Source organism: Simochromis diagramma, unplaced genomic scaffold (assembly GCF_900408965.1).
Source record: "Simochromis diagramma unplaced genomic scaffold, fSimDia1.1 OVJJ01000304.1, whole genome shotgun sequence".
Classification (NCBI taxonomy): domain Eukaryota; kingdom Metazoa; phylum Chordata; class Actinopteri; order Cichliformes; family Cichlidae; genus Simochromis; species Simochromis diagramma.
This window is the reverse complement of record NW_024387030.1, coordinates 19,198,182-19,214,692: the sequence shown is the minus strand read 5'-3', so window position 1 is coordinate 19,214,692 and position 16,511 is coordinate 19,198,182. Positions and strand designations below refer to the sequence as shown.

Here is a 16,511-nt window from a genome sequence, read left to right as displayed (position 1 = left end):
GTTCTGACCAGACAAAACAGTATAATTGAAAGTACTTTATTTCTAAGGTGCATGATGTCACTTTTAGGAAGCAGTTGGTATGCTAAGCAGCCTGGGTGCCAGACGAGACAGAAGCAGAAGTCCTCCAGCAGGACCTCCTTCAAAAGTCTTTATTCAAGATAAAGCAATGCTTCAACATTTGAAACAGTTAGACACCAAGCATACAAAAACCTTTGTGCCAAAGATAGTGGTACAAGATTACAAAGAAGAAAAGATGACTTCTCCTCCAATGCCATACACCTACGCAGAAGCTGTGAAGCAGACCAGAAGAAAGTCGCCACCAGAAAGTCAGTTTCAAGGCTGGCCAATGGCCACTGCACAAAAGACAACAGAGACTCCAGATCAAGGGCCACAGCAAGACCTACTCCAAGAGGGACTTAGAAGACAGGTGGAAATTAAACTGGGACAGAAAGAACAGGAAGAAATAAAGGAGGAGTATCTTCTACAAGAAGTTCAGCAGCAGGAGTTGTTCCCAGTGCAACCACAACCAAGTCATCCCAAGCAGGAGCAACAACAGGTACAACAGCAACAAGTTCAACAGCATGTGGTAATTAATATACAAGCTGAACAACAAGTTAAACAAAGACCAGAATCCAAAGACCAGACTCCACTTCAGGAACCAGCTGTAAAGAAAAAGGTTCTAAGTTCCCAGGAGCTCCAAAGCAGAAAAGCTCAAGGCATGAAGAACCGGCCATGGCTTCAGAAACCAGCTTTTCCAGAACAGAAAACTCCAACTCAAGAGCAGGATTTGACTCAAGATCTAGTTCAAACTAGACAGACACAGGCAGTCGGATCAGTTCAGGTAATTTCCCAAAATGTAGCAACCACCAGGCTACAGTATGAGGCCCATGCAAAAATGACTAAGCAGCCACAACAACAACAACAAAAAGTGGAACAGAAGCAAACACAGCAAACTGAAAATCTAGAGCATCAGCAACAAGACAAACTGCTACATCAACAACAGCAAAAAGAGCAGCATCAGCAAAAGGAACAGCAAAAACAACAACCACAAGAACCTGTAAGACAAGCACAACAAGAATCAAATACCAAAAATAAATCACATGCTGTAACTTTGAGTCAACCTCAATCACAAAGAAAGGCCCCAAATCAATCACAAACCAATACTATGGTTCAGTCCCACATTACTACAGATACACAGCAACCATGTGTTCCTCAGTCCCATGACTCTGTGAAGAAACAGTCATCAACCAAGCCACAGACCCAACAACAGCTCCAGCTACAGGATCAGGCTCTGGTTCAACCAGCTGGTCCTCAGCCATCTAAGCAGCCACAGGTACTACCCCATGACCAATCTGTAGCTCAAGTCCCAATATGGGCTCAGATCAGACAGCCTTCCACTAGTCAGGCTCCACTGCAAGGCCCAATTCAGCTTCCTGTACCATCTCACATTCAGCTTCGTAGTCATCCACAATCATGGGCCCCTGTCCGGCCCCCTTCCCCTAAGCCACCAACCCAGGCTCAGCCTCCAATGCATACTCAGTCAACAAACGTGGACCAAACCCATGCAAAATCAATGAATGATCCTGAAATTCACCCTCAGCCCAAGGTCCAACCTCAAACACACCCTCAGCCTAAGACCCAAGTTCAAATCTATGCTGATCAGTCTGAGACCCATCCCCAGTCAATGCCCTACCCACAAGCCCATGCTCATGCCCATGTTCCAACTAATGTTCAGCCAATGGCCAGGCTAAGTCAGGCCCAACCATTGACTCAACATCCAACCCAAGCCCAACCTATACTCCACCTTCAGGGTCATTCTTTGACTGATCCTATGACTCAGTATCCAACACATGCACAGGCACTGGTCCAGCAACAAGGCCATATTTCACAGGGGCACTTTCAAGCTTATACTCAAGTCATATCCTCAGTCACCCAGTCTATCCAGCATCCACAGGCTACAGTGCAACCTCAGTTATACTCCCAGGGTTATGCCCAAGCTCAGTCCACATCTCAGCAGTGGACAGATAAACAAGAAACACAAAATCAAGCATTTCCCCAGCAGAGTCACCCTATCCCGCAACCATATCCTCAGCAAATGGGCCAAGCAACACATTCTCAGGCTTATCCTACAGTTCAGACTCTATCACAGTGGGCCCAGCAAACGCCTCAGATTGCCCACCATAGGGTTTCTCATATGGGGCCATCATATACTCAACCGCAAATGCATCCTCAAGCTCAACCCCAACCCTGGACTCAAACACAGCAGCAAATTGGGCCCCAGAATTCCATGCATCAACACACCCAGATGAGAGCTTCTAACTTAGTTCAGCCACAACAAGGCCAAGTTCAGCAACAGACTTGGGTTCAAGCACCACTGCAAGTGCCATCTCAGTCTTATCAGCAGCCTCAGTCTCAGCAGTATGTACAGGTCCAGCATCAACCCCAAGCTCAACATCACTCTCCATCTCAGATTCAAACACAGATATCTCTCCAGTCACAACCATCACATCAAGCCTATCCTCAGCTTCCTTCACAGCCCCAGCAACAAACTTTGCAGGCCCAGTCCCAAACACACGTCCAGGCACAGCCATTAGTTCAAGAAAAGCCCTTTGCCAGGACTCAGGGGACTCAATCTAATATTCAATCCCAGCAATCAACTTCTCAGCCCAAGCATCAGCCCCAACTTCAGCTACAACCAACGATTCAGTCACAAACTCAATTAAAAGGTAACTCACCTCTACAGCCCAGACCTCTACAGCCAAAACAGGATGTTGAAATGACACCTCAACTAATAGTTCAGTCACCAATTAAACACATACCTGGATCACTGCCACAGCCCAAACCCGAATCTCAATTGCCACCACAGGCTCAGTCACTAACTAAAGTTAATGTTGAATCACCCCCTCAACCCAAGGTGCAAGCCCAACCTCAATTACAACCTACAGTTCAATCACCAACTCAGCCCAAAGTTCAGTCACCAGTCCAACCCAAAGTCCAACCAGTGTTCCAACCCAAATCTCAGGCACAGTTATCCCCACAGCACCATCCTCAGTTTCCGGTGTCATTGCCTCCCACGGCCCAAACAGTGCCACAGTCCAAGACTCAATCTCCCACACAGGCAAGACCTCAGACTCAACCACTTGACCCACCAAAGACTGAAACCCAGTCTCCTTTGAAACAGAAAATTCAACACTCCCAGACTATTCTCGTCTCTCAAATCGATGTGTTGCTTCAAACCCAGGCTGAGTCACCAGATCTTAATATCAAACCTCCTGCTCTGGCTCAAGCACCTCCCCAGGCCTACACAGAGGCCTACACTAAGGCACAGGCTTTAGCTAGAAATGGCTTTGAGGAGGCCAAACACTGCCTGCAGGCGCACATCCTGGAAGCTATCAACATCTTCAAAGACAGGCGTGTATCAGCTGAGCAAGCTTCAGTAAAGGAGGTAAGTTTAACCATTGGCAATGACTTCTGCACATTTCATATTTAGTGAATATTCATGATTGATAAGTTTTATTTGACAATTTTTGCGAATTTACAAGTCTCTTTACCTACCCTACATTTATAGCCACATTGTTTGATGTCTTAAATAGAAAGTAGTTACTTTGCCTTAAAAAAACATCCAACAACATGAAATACAGTTTCTGTAGAGGAATCATAATGTAACTATTTTGTGTTTAAACACAGAAAACTCTGAGGACACTTGATCCAGAGTTGCTGGAGGAGTTCTTGCGAGCAGCTAATGGCATGGAGGCCTTTTGTACCCCCTCACAGCTCAGAGATATGGAGTTCTTCACCCAATCTGTCAGGACACAGTGGGAGGTGGGGATTTTGATTTGTATGAATAGTCAAATGTTCACTAGTTTTTTTAAAGACATCTCTCAGTTAATTGCATATGCATATTTAAACCACAAACTAAAACTGGCAATTATTTTATGCCTTTGAAGCCTGTTTTTAATGGAATGTTAGCAAACTGACACAGATGTAAACAATTCAACATTATTAACCTTTTAGTCAATACTATATTCTATCATGTTTCCTTTTTCATATATATATATATATATATATATATATATATATATATATATATATATATATATATATATATATATATATATATATATTTATTGTATATATTATCTCCCAGGCCCTCAGAGCTGAGATCTCAGGCTTTTTGGAACAATTACAGTTTGAAGTAACAAGGAAAGACTTTAATGCAGCAGTCCTTCGGTGTGAGATGCACTCACACTCAAACCAAGCTCAGGTAGCTAAATGACCAAAGCTGAACTCTTGGCAGGGGTGCTTCAAAGGATGGGTATTCAGCCAGTTTTCTCTGCTCTGCTTGTCTAACTTTGTCTTTTCCATCTTCTTTGTATGCCTTCAAGGAAGCTGTCAGTGGTAATAGCAATACTTTATTCCAGCTGGTTTCTAAGAGAGTGCTGTTTTAGCTAGTTTTGTTTGGGTATGTTTACAGTTTCAGACACTTTTTATTATCTTAAGCTGAAAACGACAAACAACACCATCATTATCAGGACCTTAATACAATGAATTAAATGAAAATATGTGCTAATGAAGATGAAATCACATCTTCTCTGTAAGCTTAAAACAGCATTCTTTTATGAATTTGTGCAGCACATCTGTTGCCGGCTGCCATCTGGGGTCTTGCTCAAGTGGTGCAATGTATCTGCCAAACCTTCTTTTATGATATTGGATGCTAATAAGCAGGTCACACATATAACTAATTTATAGTTGTATAAATATAATAAAAACACAAGAAAATAAATAAAAAGCTTAACAAAAAAAGAAGATTTGGCTCAATGGATCGCCTGAAGTCAAAGCAGCTCTGCAATGCCTTTGTGCTTACTGTTTTCACATTAAAATCATTCAACAGGCTTGCTTCTCAGCGGACTTTGCTGAAGCAGAACAGCACCTGCAGGCACTGAAAGAGTTGTGTGACACCCTAAGCCCGGAGGATGCTCACCGCTTGGCTCAGACGCAGCTGAGGGAGTGTGAAAAGAGGCTGGCTGCCATCCAGCATCAGTTCAGTGGAGATCAAGACACACCACTCCCTGAATCTAGGTGAGGCTTTCCATAGAGGTTTCAAAACAGCAACGACTTGGCATGCAATCTTCAAAACAACCGTTTTTATTCCTTATTTAATTCTTAATACTGAGTAAAACGTTTGGTTGTGCATGATTTATGTTGCAGATATTGTATTAAGTTACATTTACATTTATTCAAAATATAGTATGAAGTTTAAATCAATTTCAATTCTGTAGGATTCCTGTTGCCTTCACTGAGGATTCCAACACACAGAAGGAGCCTACCAAACCAAGTGACAAACCTCAGGCCTTAGCTGAGGTATGATTCACTATTATTAAAAATTCTTATTAAAAAGATTCTCTCTATAGATTTAAACAGTCACAGCTCCTTTAACACATTTTAAGCAAGAAGAAATACAGACCAGTCTTTGAATTTAAATCCTGAAGCCGACACTGGGTGTGTGCAGATGTGTCTGAAATAATCGTTAACATCTTGTTGCTTTTTTCCAGGTGACCCAGGTGACAGTGAAGACAGTTGCTGTGGAGAGAAGGGAGACTGAAAAGCAGATGTCTGTGGAGGAAGAAGTAACCAAAAAGGAAGCTTTAGAAAGGTGAAATTTAGCTGTCTTGTGTTTTATAATCAAAGGCAACATACAAATCAAAAAAACAGGTTGGATGGTTTTATATTTAATCCTTAAATTTAGTTATTTTTGGTTTAACTCTCCAGATATGAGAATGCTAAGAGGGCTCTGCAAGCCCAACTAGCTAAAAATGAACAGTGCATCAAGGACGTCCCCTCTGACTCAGTCTCTCTGAAAGGCCTGCATACACGGCTCCAGGAAATACAGGTACAATGATGTTATAAATACCACTCTATCAGAAACAAACTGGACTGAAATATAAATGACATGCTATAAGAACCTTTGAGCAAAATGACTCAATCCCCACAACCGGCCAATAAACTTGAGTTAAATTCCTTTCTTCCTAGTTCTTGAGACAAGAGACTGAGTGTCTTTGGTCTGAGTATGCAAACCAGTGCTCTCAGTGTTCCCAGCTGAGTGGAAACACTTCTCTGGAGCAGGAGAAAGCAGAGCTGCAGGAGCAGTGGCGCACTCAGCAGTCCAACCTTCAGAGGAGAGGCAGCTCGCTGGGCTCTGCACTCAGGCAGATTGACTCCACTGAGAATCACATGGTGGACTTCACCGACCGCCTGGACCGTTATCTGAGACAGCCCAAAGACATCACTGGCTTCACACTGGCCAACACTAACATTCTGAAAGATATAAAGGTCTGCTGTTAGCCATACGCAATTTTCTTTTGTTTAATTTTGTCAGTCTGACACACAAATATTGTCTAAGCACATGCGTTAACACCTATATGAAGCCTGGATTCATATAGTCAAAGAAGTCTTTGCAGAGATCAGCACATTTTAAAATTTCACACGGCTGGAAAAAACATACTGGTCAATAACTGGATGATTGAAAACAAGCTGAATGCATCTTGTACACATAAACAAGCTACTGATTTAGCATAAGTCATACAATTTGGTGTTTAATATTTATTATGTGTTGGATTTCCTAGTCCCCTGTATCATCAACTCCTAAACACCACAGTACAGATAGATTTTAGACATCAGTGATGCTGGCCTTTATAAGATAAATCCAATAGATGCAAATTCTTAGAGATATAAGAATGTTTTTTTAAAAAAAAGAAAAAGAAAAAAAAGATGTAATGTAAGATCTCACTTCTATAGGCATCTCACCTCACACTACACCTTGTGTGTTTTTTGCTAAAGGAATTGGATGACAACATACAGAGTGAACTGGACCAGTTGTCCCGTCTGGACCCTGAATCCAGCGACTTGGATCCCAGAGAACGCTTCCCTCTGTCCCGTGAGTTTGAGGCTCACAAAACCAGCTTGGATCAACTCCGGCAGCAAGTCCGGAAGAGCGAAGCAGCTGCCCGTGCCCTCGACCGATTTCTTATGTCGCTGCGCACGGTGGATGAGGATATCTCAAGTATCCCAGGTCCACCCTGTAGTGACGCTGTGGTGCTGCAGGAATGCCGCTCCAAGTTGACTCTGATTAGGCAGAGCATAGACAGTTTGAAAGAGAAGGCACCTCAGCTGGATCTACTCCTGCAGGGAGCTCGGCTCACAGTCACAAGGGATGTTATCCCAGCCTCCTGCCTCGATATGGTGAATGTCCTGGTGAGAAGGCTGGACGAGGCTGACAGTGGGCTGGTCAGCCAGCAGAAGGTCCTTCAGAAGGAGACCCAAAGCAAAACCCTGGGCCTGAGGAAGAGGACGATGCTGGGGGAGATGAAGAAGCTGCAGGATACGATTGAAGCGCAAGGCCTCAAAGAGCCCACCATGCCTGCGTTGCAGCACAGGTTTGTCCCTTTAGTGCGATAGTGCTTTTGCTATCCTGAAGCAGTTTTGATATGTGAAAATGGGAAACTACATGTAATCCCAGAATGTACCGTTCAGATTTTGCAATATATTTGCAGAATTAAAATCTGAATTTGTTGCACTTTCCAGGCTTCGTGCCCTCTTGGATTTAGAAGGCCAGCTGCAGGCTCAGAACTGTGAGCTTCAGAGCCTCCGTGAAGTCCAAGAGAAGCAGGGAGGAGGAGAAAATCTCCTTCAGGAGCTGGAAGCTCAGTGGAAGGAGACTCAGCGGGCTTTTTCTGACAGGTAACGTCGGCACAAGAACCTTAAATTAAGACTCTGTCTAGAAAGGTGCTATATAAATTAAAATTGTATTTATTTATTTATTCTTTAAGCCATTAATGAGCAACACTGACTTATATGCTGTCCTCAACTGCTAGAAATGAATGCATTTAAGTTCAAGTAAACTTTTATTATGTTTCTCTATACACTGCAATCCGAATGCTCAAACCTTCCTTGGTATTTTCTCACTCTTGCAGAAGGAAGCAGTACAGCACACTGCTGGAGCTTCTGAAGAAGTTCCAGACCTGCCGGAGTCTCCTGAGCAGCACCATCCAGAAAGCAGAGCAGGCAATCAGCGATAAGGCATCCTACATGGGGAAAGACAACCTGCAGAGGAGTATGGCAAAGGTAGGTGTATTTGCATTGTCTTTCAATATATTCTGACTCTTGTATTGGTTTCCTAAAACAGCTTAAGGGCATTTGTTACTGTATGCACTAAAAGGAATGAACCAGCAGATGGCAGACACTTTCTAAATATCAGATTGGTGTGCTCGGTGTGCACTTACAAGTGTATGTTAACACGTGTACATTTGTTCAGGTCTGTGATATTAAGGAGGAGCTGGCTGGTCTTGCGGGGCCGATGGAAGAGATGAGAAGTGTTTGCAAACAGCTGCAGACTGAACTGAAGAAGTTTCCAGACTGCAGTGAATCTCCATTTGAAGCAGAGGCTGACACGCTGATGGACAGCTGGCTGGACGTATGCATCTATGCACTGACACTTATAGATGTTGTTCTTGTAAACAAACAGAGGACTTCTACTAAAACTGTACATTAAGCATGCTGGGAAGGAGACTGATCAGACTCACTGACACTGACATCTTAGTATCTGAGTTAAAAATTATACCTTCACAAGCTTGTTGGATTTTTTAACATCCTCAGTAAATGGCAGTATTTTCACTGGGTGTCAGTCTGACATTGATCCAGTGTTTCGTGTCTCCAGAACAGCTCTGTCTGTGACAAATATTAGAAGTACAACTCAAAGTTGAACAGAGAAACTAAAGTCGTAGTTGGATCGTGGTTGGAATATTTCTATTTATATATTTCTATATTGCTCGCCTTAACTAAATTTTAGTGATCTTTTGGTGCCCCTGCAGGTGACAGAGAAGACAGATGCCTACATGGATAACCTACGAGTGGGCCTGGAGCTGTGGGAGAAGCAGCTGATGCTGGGAGGAGAGGTGGACAGCTGGGCCGGGGCCAAACTCGCCCTGTTTGCAGAGAGCCATGCTTTCTACAATGAGCAACAAGTACTCACCATGAAGGTACTGAAGTAAAACCTGATATTTTTAACTGTTCTTCAATCATTTTTCTAATCGATTTTAAGCATCTGTTAATTTGAAATAATTCCAGTTTCACTTTTTGTGATTTTTTTTTTTTGTCTGTACATTTGTGTATTTTGTTGTGTTCAGGATGAAATCCAGGCCAATGAGGAGAACATCACTCATTTTCACAAGAAGTCTATTGAGATCCAGGAGATGCTGCAAAGTCAGGAAGCTCCACTGGAGCTACAGGTGAGATGAAACAGAGACTTTTACAACACCATTTCATTTTATGTAGTTATTCATGCGTAAACTTTTTTAAAGAATTATTATTTCCCCTGTACCGTGCTTCTCTTCTCATCATTCCTCTGTTCCATGTAGGTAATGGAAACCCAGCTGAGAAAGAGACTGGAGCAGGTGAAGGAACTGTTTACCGACTGCACAGATGTCTTTGAGGAGCTAATCGCTGTGAAGAAGCATCTAGCCGAGAAGGTAGAGGATTGTCAGACAGCGGTAGAGAACATCCAGAGTCGTATCAACGAGACTAATGCTTCAGGTCCAAATGTGGAAGCCCAGATACAGGTATGCAGCTGTTGACAGAGATGGACAGCATGGTGCTCCTATACTAGTGAGATTCTCCTGAATGATCACCACTTATAATGTTTTGTGTCTCACGCTGCAGGATCTGTGCAACGACCTGGAGTCTCAGGAAGAGCAGGCTGAGGCCGTGTTGAAGGAGGTGGGATTGGTTTCCAGTGTGGCCAGCCCTCAGGTGCTTGAGGCACTCTCTGTTGACTGCAGCAGGCTAACGGAGGCAATCTCGCGCACCAAAGACATGATCCAGCTGAAGAGAGAGGAGAGGGACAAAGGCCTGCTCAAGGTTATCGGAGGTTAGTATTGAAAATGTGCTTTTAATCAGTTGCTTATCAGAGGTCTGGCAAAAAACATTGAATTAGGAAATACAGAGAGAAGACAAGCATCAATCACATATAGGCACAACATAAGTACAACAAATGAAAATGAAACATGTTTTTAAAAATGGTTAAAAAATTAAAGCAGATTAAATAAAATACTTTTGGCTATTAAGGAAAGATTAACAGGATAACAGGCCTGATACTGTCAGCGTAACTTTTTCTGGCAACCACTGGACACTAACATCACTCAGACCGGGATCTCCACATGTCTGATCAACAAGCAGGATATTGTCTTTGTTTCTCTTTATATTTGACTCAGATATTAGAAGGCAGGGACATGTTTTGGTCTCAGTATTCCTTAATTCAATTGTGTGTATGAGTAATTAAAAAAAAATGTTCCCAGATGAGAAGCAGTCATTCGAAGAATGGTTCCAGGACTTGCAGCTAGCCGTCAATGAGTGCTTCGAGAACCCTGAGAGTAGAACAGATGTGGAGACATTTTTGCAAAGACTGGCTGTAAGTTGATGGATAATTTTAAAGTTAGATAGATTACATAGACTCTTATATGACAGATGGATGTTCATGTTTTCTTTCATCAGAGTTTCTTAAAGTCCAAGGATGCAGAGAGACGTCTTGACCAGCTAAAAGATCAGCTGGAGAGAGGCAGGGAGCAGGTTCCACCTCAGCAGCTCTCTGAGTTTACTGGGTGGATGCAGGAGCAGCAAGAGGAAGTGGTTACGTTCAGAACCCACTGCCAAAACCGGCAGAAACAAATGGAGTCACTGCTCAGCGACTTGGACAGGTCATTCCTGCTTCTGCTAATATAATAGCTATACTGTTAAACAACACATAAAACATTTTCTTGAGCATTTCCACAAACAGAATGTGTTTGTTTTAAGTTTTTTTTTCTTTTTTAAAATATAGTCTGCAGAAGCAGCATGACAGCCTTCGTCAGTGGCTTCAGAACAAAGAAAAACAGTCTGTGGTGTCTGAGAAAGTCAAACAACTTCTGAAAGACCTTCAGGATGAGAGGTGATCCTCAACATTCATAAAACCAGAACCAGAAATATTCCATCGCACAAGCAGTAAAGTTTGCTGACTTCCAAGATATGCACAATCTCTAATTTTTATAGTTGTTTCATGTTAACGGAAAGAGTCAGAATAGAATAGAATTAAGCACAACATAGACCTAAACCTGTCTATTACAGAAAAATTTGGATGCATAATATGCTGCGTGAGGACGTTATCCCTTCTATTTCTTTTGTATGCCGTCTTACTTGTCTTTGTCTGTCCATGCAACAGTGGAAGAGCCGAGACCCTCAGTGAGCTGCTGGCATCAATACGCAGACAAGGTGTCAGATCTGAGAGCCTCCTGAAGGACGCTGATAACTTGATACAGCGCTACAGAAACCTGGAGGGCAGGATGCTGAATCAGGCTGAGGCCCAGAGTGTGTTGGATGGAGAATACAATGTGTTTAATACTCAGGCAGAGAGCACCAGGACTTGGATCAGTGAACTATCACAGCCTCTCACCACTCCAGACAGAGACACCAACATGGAGGAGATGAAGTCCAAAGCACAAGTTAGTGAAAGTGGTGTCTAATCTAATAAAGCTTTCTTCTGGGAATATTTTTGGTGTATTGTTAGCTCATCTCTTAAAGTATTAAAATAATGATATTCTGTCTGGAGTTAAAAATGTCGGACACGTTTTATGATTTTGTCACCAGGCCATCCTTAGTTGCAAACCTGAGGGAGACTTTAAAGTGAGCAGCTTGAGACGACAAAGCGAAAGCCTGTGTGAGAAGGAAGGCCTGGACGAGTCCAGGAAACAAAGTGTCCAGCTGTTAGTTAGAGACACAGAGAAACAGTGGACGACAGCCCTGCAGGCTGCTCAGGAGGCTCTCAGAATGGCAGAGACGCAAGCCATTTTAGAAAAAGACGTTGAAGCTTTCCAAACCCACAATGAAAGTGTTCAGTCCTGGATCAGAGACCAGGACCAGAACCTCAAGTCTATCTGTGGCCATGTGCAAGTTGAAGAAAAGCTTCAGGCAGCACAAGTGAGTGTAAATTGACATGTAGATGAGTTTGGTAAGGGTGGGTTGTAGTTTATAGAATCACTTCTACGGGCTTGTCTTTCAAGGATCAAAACAAAGTGGTTACCTAACAGGGTATCTCTTCTCTTAAGGCTTTTCTGAGCTCCAAGCCTAATGGAGAGTCAAAGCTCCAAGAGCTTAAGCAACTGTGCCAGAGTCTATGTGACAACCAGAGTTTGGATGAGAGCAGGAAACAAAAGCTTCATGATGCAGTCAAACACACAGAACAGGAGTGGAGGAAAGCCTTGCAGGGTGCTGAAGAGGCTCTCAAACAGGCAGAGACTGAAGAGGCCACTAAAAGAGATTTTGATGCTTTCAAAACCCAAAGTGAAACAATCCAATCCTGGATCAAAGAGCAGAATCAGAAACTGCTGTCCCTCAGTAGTCATATGCACTTTGAAGAAAGGTCCGAGATAGTACAGGTGAGTTTACAAGTTGGGACCTAACTTCAAAATATATTATAGAAACTGATGAAACTTGTAAAACTTATAAAACTGATATATGCTCATACTGTAGATCTCTACTGCAGTTTTTAATTGCAGTTTGTAACAGGAATTCTTACTTTGATTTATTTGATTGTGTCGTTGCCTTCAGGCTGTCATGACTTCCAAACCTGAAGGAGAGTCCCAGTTGCTCGACCTGAAGAGACGGGGTGAGAATCTGAGCAAGCTCTTGGAAGACAGTAGGAAACTAGAGGTTCAGCAGCTAGTAACAGTCACAGAGCAGCAGTGGACAACAGTTCAACAGGCTGCCAATCAAGCAGAAGTCAGGAGTCTTTCTGATGACTTTGATGTCCAGAGTAAAAACACAGAGATGTGGATCAAAGAGAAGCAACAGAAGCTACAGGCTGTGGGCAGTCACACAAGAGCTGAAGAGAGATGCCACACAGCACAGGTTTGTTTCAATATAACTACATAAGTAGGGTACAGAAGTAGCACTGTTTTTCAATTTTTATCAGTGACTTCAACAAGACATCTAGATTGATTATGTCTTGAAATGACAGTGAAAACTAAAGTCACCATTCTGTTCTGAACAATAACAAATGATTCTAACAGGATACATCATAAACGTCAAGTAAGCCAGTTCTGACAATTGTTGTTTTACCGAGTTTCAAAAGAGTGAATCAATCATTGATCAGGCATAGTATTATGATCATTGGTCCCCCTTTTGTTGCCAAGACAGCCCTGACTCATTGAGGCATGGAGTTCAAAAGACTCCTGTAGGTGTGCTGTGGTAAATAATAATGGATTGCATTTATATAGCGCTTTTCGGGGCCCTCAAAGCGCTGTACAATTCCACTATTCATTCACTCTCACATTCACTCACTGGTGGAGCCAAGCTACAGTTGTAGCCACAGCTGCCCTGGGGCAGACTGACAGAAGCAAGGCTGCCATATCGCGCCATCGGCCCCTCACCAGTAGGCGGTAGGTGAAGTGTCTTGCCCAAGGACACAACGACCGAGACTGTCCGAGCCGGGGCTCGAACCGACTCAGTCGGGGCTCGAACCGACTGAGTCGGTTACAAGACGAACTTCCAATTCTTTGAGCCACGATCGCCCAAGCACCAATATGGCACCAAGATATTAGCAACAGATCCTTCAAGTCCTGTAAGATGTTGTGATCTGGGGAGTTTGGAGGCCAAGTCACCTCCAACATGTTGTGCTCCTCAAACCATTCCTAACCATTTTTGCTTTGTGGCAAGATGCATTATCCTGCTGAAAGAGGCCGCAGCCATCAGGGGATACTGTTTTGATGACAGATTGTAAATGGTCTGCCACAGTATTCAGCTAGGTGGTACATGGTAAAGTAACATCCACATGGATGGCAGAAACCAAGGTTTTCCAGCAGAAGATTTCCCAATCACACTGTTTTGGCAATCTTACCTTATTCCCACAGTGCATCCTGGTTCCCCCAGGTAAGCAATGCACACGCACTTAGACATCCATGTGATGTTATAGAGAATGTGAGTCATCAAGACCAGGACACCTTTTTCCATTGTTCCATGATCCAGTTCACATGCTCACGTGCCTTTTGTTGGTGTTTTGGGCTACGTCCACACTAGCCCGGATAGATTTGAAAACTGCGTTTTCGTCTGAAAACGCTCCGCATCCACACTAGCGTTTTCAGTCGTTTTCACAGAGTTGTGCATCCACATAGAAACGTCCGAAAACGCTTACATTCCAGTACTGCGCATGCGTGAAGCGCAAGAAGATTCGTCCTGCCTCATTTCTGTCTGCCGTTTATTTACTTTCCAGCTCTTTGAAACGTGCGGCAAAATGTCGAGGAAAAGCACCGAGTTTTTTAAATGGACTAACAATGAGGTGGAGTTGTTGGTGCGAGTAACACAAAAGTACAAAGTTGCAAAAGCGAGTGAGAATTAAAGAATTTGAAGAAAAGTTATCTGAAGCATGTACAAAGTGATATTAATCTTTAATAGGGCTGTCAAAATTGAGAGCAAACAAAACAACTGCTGTATAATGCCCTCTGCTATCTTAGGTCACATGACTGCATCACATCACTAAAATGCGTCATCGAAAGTCTCCGTTTTCGCTGTCCACACTGCGACGCTAACGCACCGTCTTCATGTATTTGTTTTTGAAAGCGTTTTCAAAGCACCGAGTTTTCCTTTGGGGAAAACACCATCTCAGTGTGGACGAGAGGCCAAAACGGAGAGAAAACGATGTGTTTTCAAACGAAAACGCATTAGTGTGGACGTAGCCTTGGGCAGTGGACAGGTGTCAGTATGGGCACCATGACTGGTCTGCAGGTCTGCAGCCCCATACACAACAAACTGTAATGCATTGTGTATTCTGACACCTTCCTATCAGAATCATCATGAACTTTTACAGCAGTTTGAGCTACAACAGCTTGTCTGTTGGACCTGGGCACATGGGTCAGCCGTCGCTCACAGGGGGTCAGTAAGACTTGGCTGCCCATGACTCCATCGATGGTTCACCACTGTTCCTTCATTTGACCACTATGACACATACTAACTATTGCAGACCCAAAACAGCCCATGTTGGAGATGCTCTGACCCAGTTGTCTAGCCTTCACATTTTGGTCCCTGTGAAACTCACTCAAATCCTTACATGTGCCCATTTTTCCTGCTTCTAACACATCAACTTTTATTACAAAATGTTCACTTGCTTGATAATATATCCCACAATAACGAGATAATCAGTCCTATTCACTTCACCTCTCAGTGCTCATGATGTTATACCTGATCAGTATATTTGATTTAGATGATATAGTGACCTTTTGTCATTAATACTTTTTTCTTTCTTTCTGTTTTTTTCTTAAGGCCCTCTTGACCTTGAGGCCTGAAGGTGACTCTAAGGTGAACAACCTGAGGAGACAAGGACAGAGTCTGTGTGACCACAAAGATGCTGATGAGGGCAGGAAAGAGCAGGTCAAGCAGACAGTCAGAGATGTGGAGGAGCTGTGGAGGGCAGCTCTGCAGGATGCTAAACAGCTTGAAGCCGCAGCAGAAGCTGAGATTGCCCAGGAGACTGAGAGGAGAAGGTTGGAGGTGAGAGAACTTATTGTCAGATGGCTGCTAACTCAGCATTAAAAGAAGATAAATAAAGGTCTATTTTGAACTGTGAGTCAAGCAAATTTACTCTAGGATTATTCAGCATTATTCATTATTCAACATTTATAATAGAAATGTTTACCCATCTTGTGGTGTGGCATTGTTGCACAGTGTACTCATTCATAAACAGGTGGGAGTAAAACAAAGTCCCCTCTATTTCTGATGAATCAAGTGTATTTCACATATTTTCCTTTTTGACAGTTGCAAGAATTTAATACCTGTCAGCGGGAAACTGATGGCTGGCTAAAAGACCTCCAACAACAGCTGAACTCTTTTGGCAGTGGAACCAAAGTCGAGAACAGACTGCATGTAGCACAGGTGAGCTTAGAGTCACTCTGTGTCTGCTGGATGCACAGTTTGTAACACTGTTTGTTCCTGTAGCATTATTGCAATAAATATAATATAATAAGTATAGTTGGATAATTGTAGGTTTGTATCTAACTAAAAGCATGGTATAGTGTAGCTTCATTATCAGTCATGTGAAGCCAGTTTTAAAGATGATTTTTGTTCCTAGGCCATTATGAACTTCAAGCTTGAAAATCTCAAGATAAAAGCCCAGAGTTTCCTTGATCACGAGTATGATGAACATAAAAAACAAGAGATTCAACAAAAAGTAAGAGACACTGAGGAACAGTGGATCAGACTCCAGAAAGATGCTAAAGAAGTAATGGTTCTGGCTGAAAGGCAACGCGCTCTGGACAGCCAGCTGCAAGACTTTGAAGCCACGAGAGAAAAGACCAGAATGTGGTTGGAAGAGAAGCAGCAGAGCCTTGTCTTTCTGAGCAGTCAGAAAGACCCAGAACAGATCATAAGCACTGCACAGGTGAGTTTGGACAATAAAAAGTTTGGTGAAGACATATATGATACACAGGATGCTGACA

General features: G+C 43.0%; 1 protein-coding gene across 7 annotated transcripts in view; it reads left to right on the top strand.

Annotated features, from left to right (window-relative positions):
• Positions 1-16,511, top strand: part of LOC120739768 (nesprin-2-like) — a 64,104-nt gene that overhangs the window by 36,544 nt on the left and 11,049 nt on the right. For 6 of the 7 annotated variants that reach the window (XM_040041648.1, XM_040041649.1, XM_040041643.1 and 3 more), the window contains 26 exons: positions 68-3,445; positions 3,688-3,822; positions 4,148-4,264; positions 4,892-5,079; positions 5,280-5,361; positions 5,553-5,653; positions 5,770-5,890; positions 6,031-6,330; positions 6,838-7,433; positions 7,582-7,737; positions 7,971-8,121; positions 8,312-8,470; positions 8,868-9,035; positions 9,183-9,284; positions 9,414-9,614; positions 9,715-9,922; positions 10,350-10,462; positions 10,546-10,748; positions 10,871-10,978; positions 11,249-11,528; positions 11,674-12,003; positions 12,132-12,461; positions 12,634-12,933; positions 15,340-15,567; positions 15,832-15,948; positions 16,145-16,453. In XM_040041648.1, the coding sequence (XP_039897582.1) occupies positions 68-3,445; positions 3,688-3,822; positions 4,148-4,264; positions 4,892-5,079; positions 5,280-5,361; positions 5,553-5,653; positions 5,770-5,890; positions 6,031-6,330; positions 6,838-7,433; positions 7,582-7,737; positions 7,971-8,121; positions 8,312-8,470; positions 8,868-9,035; positions 9,183-9,284; positions 9,414-9,614; positions 9,715-9,922; positions 10,350-10,462; positions 10,546-10,748; positions 10,871-10,978; positions 11,249-11,528; positions 11,674-12,003; positions 12,132-12,461; positions 12,634-12,933; positions 15,340-15,567; positions 15,832-15,948; positions 16,145-16,453 (8,481 nt within the window). The remainder of the gene's footprint in view (positions 1-67; positions 3,446-3,687; positions 3,823-4,147; positions 4,265-4,891; positions 5,080-5,279; positions 5,362-5,552; positions 5,654-5,769; positions 5,891-6,030; positions 6,331-6,837; positions 7,434-7,581; positions 7,738-7,970; positions 8,122-8,311; positions 8,471-8,867; positions 9,036-9,182; positions 9,285-9,413; positions 9,615-9,714; positions 9,923-10,349; positions 10,463-10,545; positions 10,749-10,870; positions 10,979-11,248; positions 11,529-11,673; positions 12,004-12,131; positions 12,462-12,633; positions 12,934-15,339; positions 15,568-15,831; positions 15,949-16,144; positions 16,454-16,511) is intronic. The other variant, XM_040041647.1, reaches the window with a different exon arrangement.